This window comes from Balaenoptera ricei, chromosome 10 (assembly GCF_028023285.1).
Source record: "Balaenoptera ricei isolate mBalRic1 chromosome 10, mBalRic1.hap2, whole genome shotgun sequence".
NCBI classification, from domain to species: domain Eukaryota; kingdom Metazoa; phylum Chordata; class Mammalia; order Artiodactyla; family Balaenopteridae; genus Balaenoptera; species Balaenoptera ricei.
In genome coordinates, this window is record NC_082648.1 from 13,520,200 (window position 1) to 13,538,735 (window position 18,536).

Sequence of the window (18,536 nt, forward strand, 5' to 3'; positions counted from 1 at the left end):
GTTCCCTGTGCTATACAGTAGGACCTTGTTGTTTATCCATCCTATATATAATAGTTTGCATCTGTTAATCCCAAACTCCCAGTCCTTCCCTCCCTCACCCCCTTCCCCCGTGGCAACCACAAGTCTGTTTATGTCTGTAAGTCTGTTTTTGTTTTGTAGATAGGTTCATTTCTGTTGTATTTTAGAATCCACATGTAAGTGATATCATATGGTATTTGTCTTCTGAGATCAGTGCTCCTGATGTTACTGTGATGGATATTGAAATGTTAAAGCCCCCTTGGCTGGAAAAATCTCCTTTTGCTTGGAGTAGATATATAGAAATCATGACACTTCCAGTGTAATTCTATTATTACATCACTCACTTCTCAGAAATGATAGTTAAAACCATTAATGTTTAATCACTTCATACCCAATGCCAAGTAGTTTACACTAATAGAGAGCAGAATAAGCTATGGCCAAATGAGACTGAACGGAAAACTCAGAAACAGTTGATGAGGTCTAATTTAACATCTTTGTTTTTTCCTGGGACATTTATGCTCATGATGGTGATTTTATATTGCATACATATAACATAGTCACACTTATTGCTTTTGGAATTGCCCTAGTTTCTTTGATAGATTTATATTTATTACTCTTTTATGGAGAAATAGTACACTGTTCCACTAGGAAAATCGTGACTGCTCTGCCACACAAACAAACTTTAAATTTACTAATTCAAAAATTACCCCAAGCCCTTTACCAAACCCAAAAACCCATAACTATTATGTTTAGAATTCAGAGTTAGTATTTTAAGTTATATTTCAAAATATGAACTAGAAAAATTACATAGATTTCCATTTTTAGGAATCTATTCCAAAGATACATAGGTCAAAAATATAAAAGTATTTGTGAACAAGGCTATTCACTGAAGCACCATTTATAATAGCAAAATACTGCAAATAATTCAAATACTCACCAATAAGAAATGGTTGAATAAACTATGATGTATTCACACAATGGATTATTATGCAGGTGTAAAAAAAGAATGAGAAAAATCTCTACGTTACTATGGAATAATCTCCAGGATATAAGAATGTGTGTTTGTGTGTGTGTGTGTGTGTGTGTGTGTGTGAGTGTGTGATTATAATTTAAAACTCAATGAAAAGACAAACCATAAAGTTTAAAAAAATAGTTAACTATGGGAGAAGGAGGGAAGAGATGGAAGGAAGGGGGATAGAAACTATTTTTTTTCTTTAGACACCTTGTTTTGAAGATGCAACTTTGGAAATGTAAATATTTTACGTAATAAATAATAAAAAAAAATAAAATAAACACAAAATGCAACTCCTAAATATCGAAAGTGAAAAGAAAAAGAAACCTCAAAGTGTATCCTGTTGATACTCCCACAGAGAAATTATCCCAAGTGACTTTAAGGCATAACGGTTGGATTGTACATCCCCAGTGGGACAAAATAAATTGAAAAAGAAAAAAAGAAAAAACCCTGTTTACAGTAATGATATAGTTGGTGGTAGTGTTTATATTATTCTGAGACCATCGTGTATGTAGTATTGATAAAGCAAATAAATAATTATATTGATGTCATTGAAACCAGGGTTTGGGGCATGGCAGAAGAGAGAAACAGATATGAAATCAGCTAGGTTAAGTGAAAACCTCGTATTCCTGAATTTGAATTGGAAGTATTAGTTTGAACTTATGATGTGTTTTATCTAAAACAAAACAAAGATAACAATATTTTCTATCTATAGCCACTGAAAAGACCTCGCAGCCAGTTGTAGGAAATGCAAGATGAATCTTGTCACATCAGAAAATAAGGATGCTATTCAAGACTACTAGCGTCATCCCAAAAGGACAGAAGTCTAAGTGAAGAGACCCCCTTGTCAAAGGGAGGATGACTTGAGTATCACTAAGTATAATAATTGCAATATTTTGTAAGGCATCAAAGATGTTTAAATCCATGTGTTAATAAAATACATACATATACATATGCGCACACATACATGTATGTATATACAGATTATATATATATTATATATAATATTATATATATAGAAGACCGCATATATATAAAAAAAGAACCAAGCATTCATCTTGCTTCTCCTATGCAAACTGTACCTCAGCATAAACAATTGCTCTTGAGGGGGAAATATCTCTTAGAATCTTACCAGCTAAGAATTAAAGAAATAATTTATCATTTTAACACCTTAAGAATTATTGGATCTAAGCAATGATTATCAATGTCTGCTAACATCACAAAAAGAAGACAACCAGGAATTATTCATCCCTGAGGGTATTATACAACACCACCTATGAGGTTGTCTGGACAAAAAAATCCCTCATAAATCTCCACCCGTCTCTTATTTAGAATACAAATTTACAGAAAATACAAAGGACAAAAATCACCAAGAGGATAAAGTCAGAAAAATTCAGACAGAAAACTTCATAGGACAAACCACCCATTTCTTCAACAAAAACTTCAAGAGAGAAGAGAAAAAGAGGGAGACAGACATAGACAGAGAGCCTAAAGACGGAAAGAAATTTGAGACATTTATCATCTCTCAATGTATAGATGTCATTTGGATTCTAATTCAAAAAACAAGCTAAAAACAAAGTGAAAATGATAAAATATAAAACTGGGGAAATGTGAGCATGATTGAATATTTGATATTAAAGAATATTTTAACATTTTCAGGTATGATCATGTTATTGAATATGCAAAAAAGGGTCTCTATCTTTTAGAAAAATCTATGAAATATTTACAGATGATGTGATGTCTAAGATAACCTCAAAATTCAGGGATGGGATAGAGAGAGACATGAAGGTATCAAGTATAAGGCAGCAAAGTTGGTCATGAGTTATGAACTGCTGAAGCTGAGTGATAGGTACATGAATTGCTATACTGTTTTCTCTACTTTTATGTATATTTGAGATGTTCTAAGATAAAATATTAAAACATAGAGGGTAGAGGTGAGCAAATTCTTCCAAGACCTAGAACTATAGCTTATCAAAACCTATAGCTTATCAATTACAGTGCCTGTTGAACTAATACTTTAACAATATTTTGTCCTCTAGAGAGGAAGATTATATATAAGCTGAGTTGTATTAGTGGGTGCTTGTGATCATCTTTTTTATACATAGTAAATCTTTAGATTATTTTCCAAGTCTGGATTTCTCCTTTAAAGTTTTGGTTAAGGTGTTGTCATGGGGGGGCCAATGTCTTAATATAACAGACTCTGTGTATATCTGTATATATATAATGGAGATAATGTTTTTGAAATATGTTCACAAATAATATAATCTCTCTCTTAAACCACACTTTTTTTTGCCACTAGTGCATGCCTTGAGTCTTTATCAGCCCAGGGAAGAGGAAAGTAGGTACCTTCTAGAAAAAAGAGGCCCAGAGGTAAGAAAAGGGCAGATATGACAGGTGAATTCCTCATAGAAAAGGGACAGGAAGAGAAACAATTCTGGTGCAAAAAGGAAGGGGTTCAGAGAGGATGGATCTGGGATTGGGATGCTACTGGGATCCCCTGGAGGGACCTACATACCTCTGGCCTTCGTGAGAAGGTAGAGGTCCCAGTGAGGCCCACACCCCAAGAAATTGTTTAAATAGTGCACCCCCCCACCCGAAAAAAAAAAGATGTGTATAGGTCCTAACCGCTGGAACCCATAAATGTGACCTTATGGAATAAAGGGTTTTTGCAGATATAATTAAATTAATGATCTCGAGATGAGATTATTATGGACTAGGATGGGCTTTAAATTCAATGGCAAATCCTTATAAGAGATGAGAAGGGAAAACAGACACAGATAGAGAGAGAAGAAGATAATGAGGAGAAGGAGGCAGCGACCGGAGTTATGCAGCCCCATGCCAAGGAATGCCAAGGGTCGCCAGAAGCTGGCAGAAGCTAGGACAGAGGCATAGACCGGATTCTCCCTCAGAGCCTCCAGGGAGAACCCACCCTGCTGACCACTTGATTTCAGACTCTGGCCTCCAGAATGGGAAGAGAATCAATGTTCTGTTGCTTTAAGCCACTGAATTCATGATAATTTGCTATTGCAGCCCTAGGAAACAAACACACCCTGCTACTCATAGGGAACTGTGGGAGGAGCGCATCTCACAGGGTCCTCCGAAGTGACATGAGAGACCGAAAGAGTAGTAATATCAGTGTCATGGGAGTGGTTTGGGAGAGGTCCAGAAATAAGAGCTCCAGATCTCCACTGGCTCACTTTCACAGACTGTTTCCTGGAGTTCTGACATGCTCTTGGTGGCATCGCTGAGAAACCGGTGGACCCATCAAGAGATCCCTGTGGTGAGGGATGAATCCATTGAGGGTTGCAGCAGGGACTGCAGGGAGAGGTAGATAGAAGAGGTGGGGACCTAAGAAAAGGTTGGTTGGGAAGAGTGAGATAATACCAGGCACAAAAGGAGCTGACAGAACAGACCATGGATTTCCCCAGGGTGGACTTAGCGTGGATTTAGATGGACAGTCTGAGAACAGAGAGCAGGAGAAACCAGTTACAGCTCAGAGAAGCAGGAGCCCAGAGAGAAATACAACACAGGGACTAGAGACCACCTCCCCAGTTTAATCTTCTTGTGCCCAAATTTCATCTGGGAAAGGGGGAGAAACTTGAGTTGTTGGAATAAATAGTTTGAACTGCAATACAAGTTCAACTGCAATGGGTGATTGTAATCAAGAAGGGGGCTAGTGAGCATGAATGGACAAGTTCAAGAGTTTTCTTGTCATTAGATGGGTGGGGATAGGTGGGTCGAAAGAAGGACTTTGTTATTACATCAATTAGATACTTTTCTAAAGCTACATTAGGATGCATGAGTTATAGTATGTAAAATTTGACCTTGGTACACATAGAAGAGGCAAAAATCAGCAGTTATAGACTTTAGATATGTTTTTCATGGTAAAATCTACTATGATTTTTACCAGCTAATTTAGACCTAATTTAATTTATTTGCACATCTGTCAGCCTGTGAAAGAGTCAGTTTGACAACAAAAATCTGATGCAACTGTATCCATTTTATCTTCAGTCTTTCCATCAAATGCCAGGAGAAACGTGCTTCTTCTAAGGGCTTTGTTTTTATCAGTCTGGGTGGCTAGCTTTGATTTGGCTTTGTCATCTTGCTGGGGAGCTCACAAGTAACTCTCATGAAGAGTTCTGCTGATGCTTATTTATAGGTCAGCAAGTTTGGAGGACTGTTCTTAATGTATTCAGTTTATTTTGGAGCTTTGCCTCTTTTCTACTTCTCTGGGGTCAGGTCTGTTTTACAGCCAGCTCGAAAGACACTGCTGAAGTAACTGTCCATAAAATGAGGGTCTCCTATCTGTATTCTCTCCTCAGCACCCTCGCCTGAAGAATCTGTCTACTGCCTTCACTCTTTGCTTCATTCTGGGTGTACAGACACTTGTTAGAGGTGTCCTAACAGGTGGCCAGGGTGTCCAGCTTCATTTCCGGGGCCGCACATCACACTGATTAGTACCTTCAAATGCAGTGACTGATTTGCTAGGGTGTGAGGTAAAATTCAATCAATGAATCTACAGTCCCCAAGCAGCTTGTAGTTTGGAAATTCTTGGACTCCTCTGGAGCAGGTTGGCAATTTCCTCTTACCACTAGATGTCCCTGTGTGGCTTTTCTTTTGGACACCAGTGCTGTACAAGCTGCAAGTTATTTCTGCTCTCCTGGATGGAAGGAAAGTGCATCACAGTCTCTGAAGAGGCTGTTTACAGTGGAATATCATCCAAGCTGGGACCCAACACAACTTAGCCCTAGTACACTAATTTCAAGTCTCAGGGCATGGCAAAGCTGGAGAGTACTCTGAGACTGTGCAGAAATCAGGACCATCTCTACAGAGGTCCCAGGTTCTTTCCAATTTGCCTTCATTCAATTTTCCCTGCCTCCCAGCTCCCTCTCGGTAGCCTAGGCCAAAGCTTTAAAAACTATCATGGAGAACTAGTTAAAAAAAATTTTTTTTTTTCACACTTCTGCTTTCTTGCAGGCCAACACATGGTCTTGCTGTGCAGGACGTCACAGGTTACTCACTTTGGGAGTTTGATAACAACCAAACTGTCTGTTCCCCCTAACAAAATGATGGGTTATGTACTTAGATGTGACGTTGCACAGCAATGTCAGCTGACTACAAAAGGTTTTTTAAAGCTTTCTCTCAATTTCTGTGTTTCCTTTGTCTTTGACTGGCAACAGCTTGTGGCCCAGCACTGGCTGAGGGTCATGCTTTGGGCGGCACTGGCCTAGGCGTCATCATAAGGGTTAGTTTTACATCCTTGAATTAAAACTAATGGGCCATGGGGAACTGCAGTGGCTCAAGGCAGCTTTAGAAGACTTGAGCGGAGACTCCTGCAATGTGCAGAGAGCCGCGGTCTCTGTCCTTCTACCCCAGGTCAGGCCTGGACCTTCTACTGACCTACCGCACTGAATCTCAGATTAAGGCAACATTAAACAGAAAACAGTGGGTGATCGATCCCCAGAGCCCACAGCAGTGGAGAGGGAATGAGAGTTCTTGCAGCTTCTGAACCTGTTACCGAGTCCAAGATCGTACTGCTTGCCGTATGACAGGCCAATAAATCGAGAGAGGAGTTGTTAGGGCAAGGAATAGCGACTTTATTCAGAAAGCCAGCAAACCGAGAAGATAGTAGACTCATGTCCCAAAGAACCATCTTGCCTGAGTTAGAATTCAGCCTTCTTTTATACTAAAAGGGAAGGGAATAAAGTCCACCATTTCCTGGCTCCAGTCAGCCTCTGGAGGAGATGTGCTAATTTCTTCCTGCCTGCAGTCATTCACACGTGGGCCTGGTCAGGATGTTTCCTGTGAGCAAAAGGTATTTTAGCTTAATGATCATTACCTGGGAGGCAGGGTTCCCAGAGATGGGCCATTGTGTATAATTTAAGCTTATAGGTGACATCCCTTTAGTGATTAACTTGTAATAGAATGCAAAGGTTCTTCCCCATTACGAACCTTCTTGCAGAAATTAAGTGAACCTTGTCAAGGTCTACTCTGTACTTTCGAAGAGAAATAAAGGTGGTGAAGGATGGTAAATACCATGTACTTGGATTCGTCTTAATAATTAGCCATAGTGACACCTGGGTGATCAATCCTGTGATGTCTTATGTCACAACCAGCTCCAATTACAGGAAGAGCGGGAAAGAGTTTTAGCTTCACAAACTGAAAAGAAACAGTTTGTTTACTCAATGCACCAACAGTTTGTGTCCCAACAATCATTTATTAAGACAGTTATTTGTAATGTAAGAGCACAATTTGCCTTCAAAACAATGTTGAGAATGGTGGTTAATTTTCCTGTTTACTCACAGAAAACCATTTAAGCCAGGCAGTAATTGACTTAAACACTATTTTTCTCTTTTTTATGATTCCATGGGTCAGGTCAAGTCAAGCAGCAAAGAACATTGCTTTCTCTGTTATAAGCTCTTGAGATCCAAGTTCCAAATTTTGATAGAAGGGGTTTCCCCTCTCTTTCTCAGGATGCCTCATGGAGAAACAGGATTTGTCTGGACTTCCTTGTTCTGGAAAGGACAACAAGATGACTCGAGTCCCTTGTAGTGGTAACCAGCAAGGAGGCAGGATTCCCGATGAACGGTTCCATTAGCTGTGTCTTTAAGGCTTGGAGTATGAAACCATGTTTGATGAGCAGTGTTTGATGAGCAGGGACCTTTGTGGTAAAAGCTTCCAGGGGTGGCTTGGAGTGAGGCATGAGATCTCTTAGAGAAGGAAAAGTCACGTGGTGAGAGCCAGAGGCACTGGATCAAGAGTCACCAAGTGGAAGACTGGGATGAAGCCACATGAGTGAAAAAGGAAGAAGAAAGACACACTCACATGACAAGAGTTGAAGGGCAATATATGCAGCTCTGTCAGCTGGGGATCGAAATTCCACAGGTGAAGGCTCATTTTCATATGTCTACATTTATGCGGCAGAGGCCTTGAAGGAGAGGCCCTAAATATGTCCTTCTGGAAAGATGACTCTACATCTTTAGTGTCTCCTGTGGGAAATGTAATAGAGGTGGGGCAGATCCAAGTTTCATGGAGCCTGAAGCTTATGCAATTTGTGGATACTTTAGAAAAAAAAAGCAAACTTAAAAATATAAAATTAGGTATGAATATAAATATTTATTTAGATAAGAAAATAAATTTTAAAAATATCCATTTTAAAAAGCTAGCAAATACAGGCACACCTCAGAGATATTGTGGGTTTGGTTCCAGACCACTGCAATAAAGGGTATATTGCCATAAAGCGAGTCAAATGGATTTTGGTTTCCCAGTGCATACAAAAATTATATCTACACTGTACTGTAGCCTATTAAGTGTGCCATAGCATTATGTCTAAAAATGTACATACCTTAATTAAAAAATACTTTTTTGCTAAAAAATGTTAACCATTATCTGAGCTTTCAGTCAGTCATAATCTTTTTGCTGGTGGAGGGTCTTGCCTCCATGTTGACAGCTGCTGACTGATCAGGGTGGCGGTTACTGAAGGGTAGGGTAATTGTGGCAACTTCTTAAAATAAGACATCAATGAAGTTTGCCGCATCGATTGACTCTTCCTTTCATGAACGGTTTCTTGGTGGCATGCAATGCTCTTTGATAGCATTTTACCCACACTAGAACTTCTTTCATAAGTAGAGTCAATCTCTCAAACCTTGTTTCTGCTTTATCAACTAAATTTATGTCGTATTCTAGATCCTTTGTTGCATTTTAACAATCTTCACCAAGAGTAGATTTCATCTCAATAAACCACCTTCTTTGTTCATCCATAAGAAGCAATCCCTCATCAGTTCAAGTTTCATCATGAGATTGCAGTGATTCAGTCCATCTTCAGGCTCTACTTTTTTTTTTTTCTGAGACAAGAATCTCTTTTTATTTAACATTGCAGGGTTAGAAAGTAAGAACCAGGCAGAGCAGGAGACAGTACAAATAATCATGTTGGATATAACCCTTACATTTTCATTTGAAAGACAGAAAAAAATAAGCTTTAAAGTGGCATGTGTTTATTGTATGCCATATCAAAGCAAAAGATATGGACATAGATATATAGACATAGATATAGATATCACGTTTTCTTTACCTGTTCATTCATCAATTGACAATTAGATTGTTACCATGTCATGGCTGTTGTGAATAATGCTACAGTGAACATGGGGGTGAAGATATCTCCTCAAGATACTGATTTTGTTTCCTTCAGACATATACCCAGAAATGAGACTTCTGGATAATATGGCAGTTCTGTTTTTAATTTTTTAAAGAACCACCATAATGTTTTCCACAGTGGCAGCACCAATTTAAATTCCCATCAACAGTGTTCAAGGGTCCCTTTTTCTCTACATCTTTGCCTACCTTTTTTATCTTTTTTAAATTATTATCATAGCCATCCTAACAGATGTGAAATGATGTCATTGTGGTTTTTATTTTTTTTTAAACATCTTTATTGAAGTATAATTGCTTCACAATGGTGTGTTAGTTTCTGCTTTATAACAAAGTGAATCAGCTACACATATACACACGTTCCCATATCTCCTCCCTCCTGCATCTCCCTCCCTCCCACTCTCCCCATCCCACCCCCCCAGGCGGTCACAAAGCACTGAGCTGATCTCCCTGTGCTATGCGGCTGCTTCCCACTAGCTATCTATTTTACATTTGGTAGTGTATATATGTCCATGACACTCTCTCACCCTGTCACATCTCACCCCTCCCCCTCCCCATATCCTCAAGTCCATTCTTTAGTAAGTCTGTGTCTTTATTCCCATCTTGCCACTAGGTTCTTCATGACCTTTTTTTTTCTCCTTAGATTCCATATATATGTGTTAGCATAGTGTATTTGTTTTTCTCTTTCTGACTTACTTCACTCTGTATGACAGACTCTAACTCCATCCACCTCATTACAAATACCTCCATTTCATTTCTTTTTATGGCTGAGTAATATTCCATTGTATATATGTGCCACATCTTCTTTATCCATTCATCTGATGATGGACACTTAGGTTGCTTCCATGTCCTGGCTATTGTAAATAGAGCTGCAATGAACATTTTGGTACATGACTCTTTTTGACCTATGGTTTTCTCAGGGTATATGCCCAGTAGTGGGATTGCTGGGTCGTATGGTAGTTCTATTTGTAGTTTTTTAAGGAACCTCCATACTGTTCTCCATAGTGGCTGTATCAATTTACATTCCCACCAACAGTGCAAGAGTGTTCCCTTTCCTCCACACCCTCTCCAGCATTTATTGTTTCTAGATTTTTTGATGATGGCCATTCTGACCGGTGTGAGATGATACCTCATTGTAGTTTTGATTTGCATTTCTCTAATGATTAATGATGTTGAGCATTCTTTCATGTGTCTGTTGGCCATCTGTATATCTTCTTTGGAGAAATGTCTATTTAGGTCTTCTGCCCATTTTTGGATTGGGTTGTTTGTTTTTTTGTTATTGAGCTGCATGAGCTGCTTGTAAATCTTGGAGATTAATCCTTTGTCAGTTGCTTCATTTGCAAATATTTTCTCCCATTCTAAGGGTTGTCTTTTTGTCTTGTTTATGGTTTCCTTTGCTGTGCAAAAGCTTTTAAGTTTCATTACGTCCCATTTGTTTATTTGTGTTTTTATTTCCATTTCTCTAGGAGCTGGGTCAAAAGGATCTTGCTGTGATTTATGTCATAGAGTGTTCTGCCTATGTTTTCCTCTAAGAGTTTGATAGTGTCTGGCTTTACACTTAGGTCTTTAATCCATTTTGAGTTTATTTTTGTGTATGGTGTCAGGGAGTGTTCTAATTTCATACTTTTACATGTACCTGTCCAATTTTCCCAGCACCACTTATTGAAGAGACTGTCTTTTCTCCATTGTATATCCTTGCCTCCTTTATCAAAGATAAGGTGACCATATGTGCGTGGGTTTATCTCTGGGCTTTCTATCCTGTTCCATTGATCTATATTTCTGTTTTTGTGCCAGTACCAAACTGTCTTGATTACTGTAGCTTTGTAATATAGTCTGAAGTCAGGGAGCCTGATTCCTCCAGCTCCATTTTTTGTTCTCAAGATTGCTTTGGCTATTCGGGGCCTTTTGTGTCTCCATACAAATTGTGAAATTTTTTCTTCTAGTTCTGTGAAAAATGCCAGTGGTAGTTTGATAGGGATTGCATTGAATCTGTAGATTGCTTTGGGTAGTAGAGTCATTTTCCCAATGTTGATTCTTCCAATCCAAGAACATGGTATATCTCTCCATCTATTTGTATCATCTTTAATTTCTTTCATCAGTGTCCTATAATTTTCTGCATACAGGACTTTTGTCTCCTTAGGTAGGTTTATTCCTAGATATTTTATTCTTTTTGTTGCAATGGTAAATGGGAGTGTTTTCTTAATTTCACTTTCAGATTTTTCCTCATTAGTATATAGGAATGCAAGAGATTTCTGTGCATTAATTTTGTATCCTGCTACTTGACCAAATTCATTGATTAGCTCTAGTAGTTTTCTGGTGGCAGTTTTAGGATTCTCTATGTATAGTATCATGTCATCTGCAAACAGTGACAGCTTTACTTTTCTTTTCCGATTTGGATTCCTCTTATTTCTTTTTCTTCTCTGATTGCTGTGGCTAACACTTCCAAAACTATGTTGAATAATAGTGGTGAGAGTGGGCAACCTTGTCTTGTTCCTGATCTTAGTGGAAATGGTTTCACTTTTTCACCATTGAGGACAATGTTGGCTGTGGGTTTGTCATATATGGCCTTTATTATGTTGAAGAAAGTTCCCTCTATGCCTACTTTCTGCAGGGCTTTTATCATAAATGGGTGTTGAATTTTGTCGAAAGCTTTCTCTGCATCTATTGAGATGATCATATGGTTTTTCTCCTTCAGTTTGTTAATATGATGTATCACGTTGATTGATTTGCATATATTGAAGAATCCTTGCATTCCTGGAATAAACCCCACTTGATCATGGTGTATAATCCTTTTAATGTGCTGTTGGATTCTGTTTGCTAGTATTTTGTTGAGGATTTTTGCATCTATGTTCATCAGTGATATTGGCCTGTAGTTTTCTTTCTTTGTGACATCTTTGTCTGGTTTTGGTATCAGAGTGATGGTGGCCTCGTAGAATGAGTTGGGGAGTGTTCCTCCCTCTGCAATATTTTGGAAGAGTTTGAGAAGGATAGGTGTTAGCTCTTCTCTAAATGTTTGATAGAATTCGCCTGTGAAGCCATCTGGTCCTGGGCTTTTGTTTGTTGGAAGATTTTTAATCACAGTTTCAATTTCAGTGCTTGTGATTGGTCTATTCATATTTTCTATTTCTTCCTGGTTCAGTCTCGGTAGGTTGTGCTTTTCTAAGAATCTGTCCATTTCTTCCAGGTTGTCCATTTTATTGGCATAGAGTTGCTTGTAGTAATCTCTCATGATCGTTTGTATTTCTGCAGTGTCAGTGGTTACTTCTCCTTTTTCATTTCTAATTCTATTGATTTGAGTCTTCTCCCTTTTTCTCTTGATGAGTCTGGCTAATGGTTTATCAATTTTGTTTATCTTCTCAAAGAACCAGCTTTTAGTTTCATTGATTTTTGCTATTGTTACCTTCATTTCTTTTTCATTTATTTCTGCTCTGATCTTTATGATTTCTTTCCTTCTGCTAGCTTTGGGGTTTTTTGTTCTTCTTTCTCTAATTGCTTTAGATGCAAGGTTAGGTTGTTTATTCGAGATGTTTCCTGTTTCTTGATGTAGGCTTGTATTGCTATAAACTTCCCTCTTAGCACTGCTTTTGCTGCATCCCATAGGTTTTGGGTCGTCGTGTCTCCATTGTCATTTGTTTCTAGGTATTTTTTGATTTCCCCTTTGATTTCTTCAGTGATCACTTCGTTATTAAGTAGTGTATTGTGTAGCCTCCATGTGTTTGTATTTTGTACAGATCTTTTCCTGTAATTGATATCTAGTCTCATAGCGTTGTGGTCAGAAAAGATACTTGATACGATTTCAATTTTCTTAAATTTACCAAGGCTTGATTTGTGACCCAAGATATGATCTATCCTGGAGAATGTTCCATGAGCACTTGAGAAAAATGTGTATTCTGTTGTTTTTGGGTGGAATGTCCTATAAATATCCATTAAGTCCATCTTGTTTAATGTATCATTTAAAGCTCGTGTTTCCTTATTTATTTTCATTTTGGATGATCTGTCCATTGGTGAAAGCGGGGTGTTAAAGTCCCCTACTATGATTGTGTTACTGTCTATTTCCTCTTTTATGGCTGTTAGTATTTGCCTTATGTATTGAGGTGCTCCTATGTTGGGTGCATAAATATTTACAATTGTTATACCTTCCTCTTGGATCGATCCCTTGATCATTATATAGTGTCCTTCTTTGTCTCTTGTAATAGTCTTTATTTTAAAGTCTATTTTGTCTGATATGAGAATTGTTACTCCAACTTTCTTTTGATTTCCATTTGCATGGAATATCTTTTTCCATCCCCTCACTTTCAGTCTGTATGTGTCTCTAGGTCTGAAGTGGGTCTCTTGTAGACAGCATATATATGGGTCTTGTTTTTGTATCCATTCAGCCAGCCTGTGTCTTTTGGTGGGAGCATTTAATCCATTTACATTCAAGGTAATTATCGATATGTATGTTCCTATTCCCATTTTCTTAAATGTTTTGGGTTTGTTATTGTAGGTGTTTTCCTTCTCTTGTGTTTCTTGCCTAGAGAAGTTCCTTTAGCATTTATTGTAAAGCTGGTTTGGTGGTGCTGAACCCTCTCAGCTTTTGCTTGTCTGTAAAGATTTTAATTTCTCCATCAAATCTGAATGAGATCCTTGCTGCGTAGAGTAACCTTGGTTGTAGGTTTTTCTCCTTCATGACTTTAAGTATATCCTGCCACTCCCTTCTGGCTTGCAGAGTTTCTGTTGAAAGATCAGCTGTTAACCTTATGGGGATTCCCTTGTGTGTTATTTGTTGTTTTTCCCTTGCTGCTTTTGATATGTTTTCTTTGTATTTAATTTTTGATAGTTTGCTTAATATGTGTCTTGGTGTGTTTCTCCTTGGATTTATCCTGTATGGGACTATCTGAGCTTCCAGGACTTGATTAACTATTTCCTTTCCCATATTAGGGAAGTTTTCAACTATAATCTCTTCAAATATTTTCTCAGTCCCTTTCTTTTTCTCTTCTTCTTCTGGGACCCCTATAATTCGAATGTTGGTGCGTTTAATGTTGTCCCAGAGGTCTCTGAGACTGTCCTTAGTTCTTTTCATTCTTTTTTCTTTATCCTGCTCTGCAGTAGTTATTTCCACCATTTTATCTTCCAGGTCACTTATCCTTTCTTCTGCCTCAGTTATTCTGCTATTGATCCCACCTAGAGTATTTTTAATTTCATTTATTGTGTTTTTCATCGTTGCTTGGGTCCTCTTTAGTTCTTCTACATCCTTGTTAAATGTTTCTTACATTTTGTCTATTCTATTTCCAAGATTTTGGATCATCTTTACTATCATTATTCTGAATTCTTTTTCAGGTAGACTGCCTATTTCCTCTTCTTTTGTTAGGTCTGGTGTGTTTTGACCCTGCTCCTTCACCTGCTGTGTGGTTTTTTTGTCTTCTCATTTTGCTTATCTTACTGTGTTTGGGGTCTCCTTTTCACAGGCTGCAGGTTCATAGTTCCCGTTGTTTTTGGTATCTGTCCCCAGTGGCTAAGGTTGGTTCAGTGGGTTGTGTAGGCTTCCTGGTGGAGGGGACTATTGCCTGTGTTCTGGTGGATGAGGTTGAATCTTGTCTTTCTGGTGGGCATGTCCACGTCTGGTGGTGTGCTTTGGGGTGTCTGTGGCCTTATTATGATTTTAGGCAGCCTCTCTGCTAATGGATGGGGCTGTGTTCCTGTCTTGCTAGTTGTTTGGCATAGGGTGTCCAGCCCTGTAGCTTGCTGGTCGTTGAGTGAAGCTGGGTCTTGATGTTGAGATGGAGATCTCTGAGAGATTTTCACCATTTGGTATTACGTGGAGCTGGGAGGTCTCTTGTGGACCAGTGTCCTGAAGTTGGCTCTCCCACCTCAGAGGCACAGCCCTGATGCCTGGCTGGAGCACCAAGAGCCTTTCATCCACACGGCTCAGAATAAAAGGGGGAAAAAAATAGAAAGAAAGAAAGAAAGAGGATAAAATAAAATAAAATAAAGCTATTATAATAAAAAATAAGAAAAAAAATTATTAAGAATAAATGTATTCAGAAAAAATTTTTTTTTAATTTTTAAAAATAGATTTATTAATTTTTTATAGTAAAAAATAAGAAAAAAATTATTAAGAAAAAAATTTATTAAGAAAAAAGTTTTTAATTTTTTAAAATAAAAAATATGAAAAAACTTAAAAAATTTTTTTTAATTTCTAAAAATAGAAAATAAGGAAAAAATTATTAAGAAAACATTTATTAGGAAAAAAATTTTTTTAGTTAAAAAAAAAACAAAAACAAAACCAAAAAACACGGACGGACCTAACCCTAGGACTAATGGTGAAAGCAAAGCTATACAGACAAAATCTCACCCAGAAGCATACACCTATACACTCACTAAAAAAGGAAAAGGGGAAAAATTAATATATCCTGCTCCCTAAGTCCACCTCTTGCATTTGGGATGATTCGTTGTCTATTCAGGTATTCAACAGATGCAGGCACATCAAGTTGTTTGTGGAGCTTTAATCCGCTGCTTCTGCGGCTGCTGGGAGAGATTTCCCTTTCTCTTCTTTGTCTGCACAGCTCCCGGGGTTCAGCTTTGGATTTGGACCTGCCTCTGCGTGTAGGTCACCTGAGGACGTCTGTTCCCCGCCCAGACAGAACGGGGTTAAAGGAGCAGCTGCTTCGGGGGCTCTGGCTCACTCAGGCCGGGGGGAGGGAGCGGTACAGAGGAGGCGGGGCGAGCCTGCGGCAGCAGAGGCGTCGTGATGTTGCAGCAGCCTGAGGTGCGCCGTGCGTTCTCCCGGGGAAGTTGTCCCTGGATCACGGGACCCTGGCAGTGGCGGGCTGCACCAGCTCCCGGGAGGGGCGGTGTGGAGAGTGACCTGTGCTCGCTCACAGGCTTCTTGGTGGCGGGAGCAGCAGCCTTAGCGTCTCATGCCCATCTCTGGGGTCCGCGCTGATAGCCACGGCTCGCGCCCGTTTCTGGAGTTCATTTAGGCGGCGCTCTGAATCCCCTCTCCTTGCGCGCCGCAAAACAAAGAGGCAAGAAAAAGTCTCTTGCCTCTTCGGCAGCTGCAGACTTTTTCCCGGACTCCCTCCCGGCTAGCTGTGGCGCACTAACCCCTTCAGGCTGTGTTCACGCCGCCAACCCCAGTCCTCTCCCTGTGATCCTACCGAAGCCCGAGCCTCAGCTCCCAGCCCCGCCCGCCCCGGCGGGGGAGCAGACAAGTCTCTCGGGCTGGTGAGTGCTGCTCGGCGCCAAGCCTCTGTGCGAGAATCTCTCCGCTTTGCCCTCCACACCCCTGTGGCTGCGCTCTCCTCCGTGGCTCCGAAGCTTCCCCCCTCTGCCTCCCGCAGTCTCTGCCCGCGAAGGGGCTTCCTAGTGTGTGGAAACCTTTCCTCCTTCACGGCTCCCTCCCACTGGTGCAGGTCCCGTCCCTATTCTTTTGTCTCTGTTATTTCTTTTTTCTTTTGCCCTACCCAAGTACGTGGGGGATTTTCTTGCCTTTTGGGAGGTCAGACGTCTTCTGCCAGCGTTCAGTAGGTGTTCTGTAGGAGCAGTTCCACGTGTAGATGTATTTCTACTGTATCTGTGGGAAGGAAGGTGATCTCCGCGTCTTACTCTTCCACCATCTTGCCCCCTGTCATTGTGGTTTTGATTTGCATTTCCCTGATGATTAGTGATGTTTAACACCTTTTTGTGTACCTGTTGTCCGTTTATATGTCTTCTTTGGAAAAATGTCTATTCAAGTCCTTTGACCATTTTTACATTGGATTATTTGGGGTTTTATTTTGTTTTTGTAATTAAGTTGTATGAGTTCCTTATATATTTTGGAAATTAAGCCCTTACCAGATATCTGATTTGTAAATATTTTCTACCATTCCATAGGTTGCCTCTTCACTCTACTAATTGTTTCTTTTGCTGTGTAGAAGCTTTTTAGTTTGATGTAGTCTTGCTTGTTTATTCTGCTTTTGTTGCCTGTGCTTTTCGTGTCATATCTGAAAATTTATTGCCAAACCCAATGTCAAGAAACTTTTTCTCTATGTTTTTTTCTAGGAGTTGCATGGTTTCAGGTCTTACATTTAAGTCTTTGATTCATTTTGAGTTGGTTTTTCTGTATGATATGAGATAGTGGTCCAGTTTTCCCAATGCCATTTATTGAAGAGACTATCCTTTCCGCATTGTGTATTCTTGGGACCCTTGTCAAAGATTAATTGACCACATCAGGCTCTACTTCTAATTCTAGTTCTCTGGCTATTTCTATCACATCTGCCGTTACTTCCTCCACTGAAATCTTGAACTCCTCAAAGTCATCCATGACTTCTTCCAAACTCCTGTAAACGTTGATATTTTGACCTTTCCCCATGAATCATGAATGTTCTTAATGGCATCTAGAATGGGAATCCTTTCCAAAAGGTTTTCAATTTACTTCACCCAGATCCATCAGGGGAATCACTACCTACGGCAGCTATAGCCTTAAAAAATCTGTTTCTTACATTTTCATTCCTCATCTCACCTGTCACAATCTATCCAGATCCAAAGCATGACCACAGGGTAACCAGCTGAAATGCAACAAGTTCTTTAGCCTACAATTCCTGTATTGATTGATTGTCTAATTGACAGAAGTATTTCTTGATTCAACAAACATTTATTTGTAATTTCTACTTTGTTCTAGGTGCTCTTCTGGACTCTGAGTATAAGAAAGAAGGAGAAATTGTGCCCTCCTGGAGGAGCTCAGAGAGCTCTTTGTTCCAGATCTTACTGATAGAGAGTAGCAGAGTCAAGGTAAGAATCCAGGTGTCATGATTTCTGGCTTAGTGCTTTTGCTATAAGGCCACATTGTTTCTGAAGTTTAAAAGTTTGACCAATACCAAAAGCAGAAAATGCTCCACAGTGATGTAAGCAAATCAGTACCTCTAACTTATGGTAGGTTAATAAGGGCCTCGGTATTTTGGAACTATTAAAAGTAACCTATGGAATCTGAGGTAATGGACCCTAAAGTCCCTACAATAGGGATCAAATTCTAAACCTAAGAAACATCCCCAAAGACAAGTACTAAAACATCAGAGGTATTGGTTTTAAAATATAAAAGCACAAAAGCAAGTATTTAACGTATCAAGACAAGTATTTAAACGTAATTGAGGTCCTTTCTTAATGACTCAGTTAAAGCGATTATACACGTGGGAGATGGGATATCTTCAATTTCCAGCTTGAGCAGCTCTTCCTTGCTCCTTGCTGTAGGGAGAGACTTTTAAGACTTGGTGGCTGATTGCACTTGTACCTCTTCATCAGGAAAATAAAGCAGTCAAAGCAGGGCAAAGGGGACTCACAATTTTTGAGTGTCATTGAGGTGTCCTGAGTTTTATGCGTGTTGTGTCATTTAATCAACAAA

The 18,536-nt window shown here is 39.3% G+C and overlaps 1 protein-coding gene across 2 annotated transcripts in view; it reads left to right on the top strand.

The window, feature by feature from the left end:
* Nucleotides 1–18,536, top strand: part of MGST1 (microsomal glutathione S-transferase 1) — a 413,587-nt gene that overhangs the window by 324,236 nt on the left and 70,815 nt on the right. For both annotated transcript variants that reach the window (XM_059935387.1, XM_059935388.1), the window contains one exon: nt 17,820–17,929. In XM_059935387.1, coding sequence (XP_059791370.1) covers nt 17,820–17,929 — 110 coding nt within the window. The remainder of the gene's footprint in view (nt 1–17,819; nt 17,930–18,536) is intronic.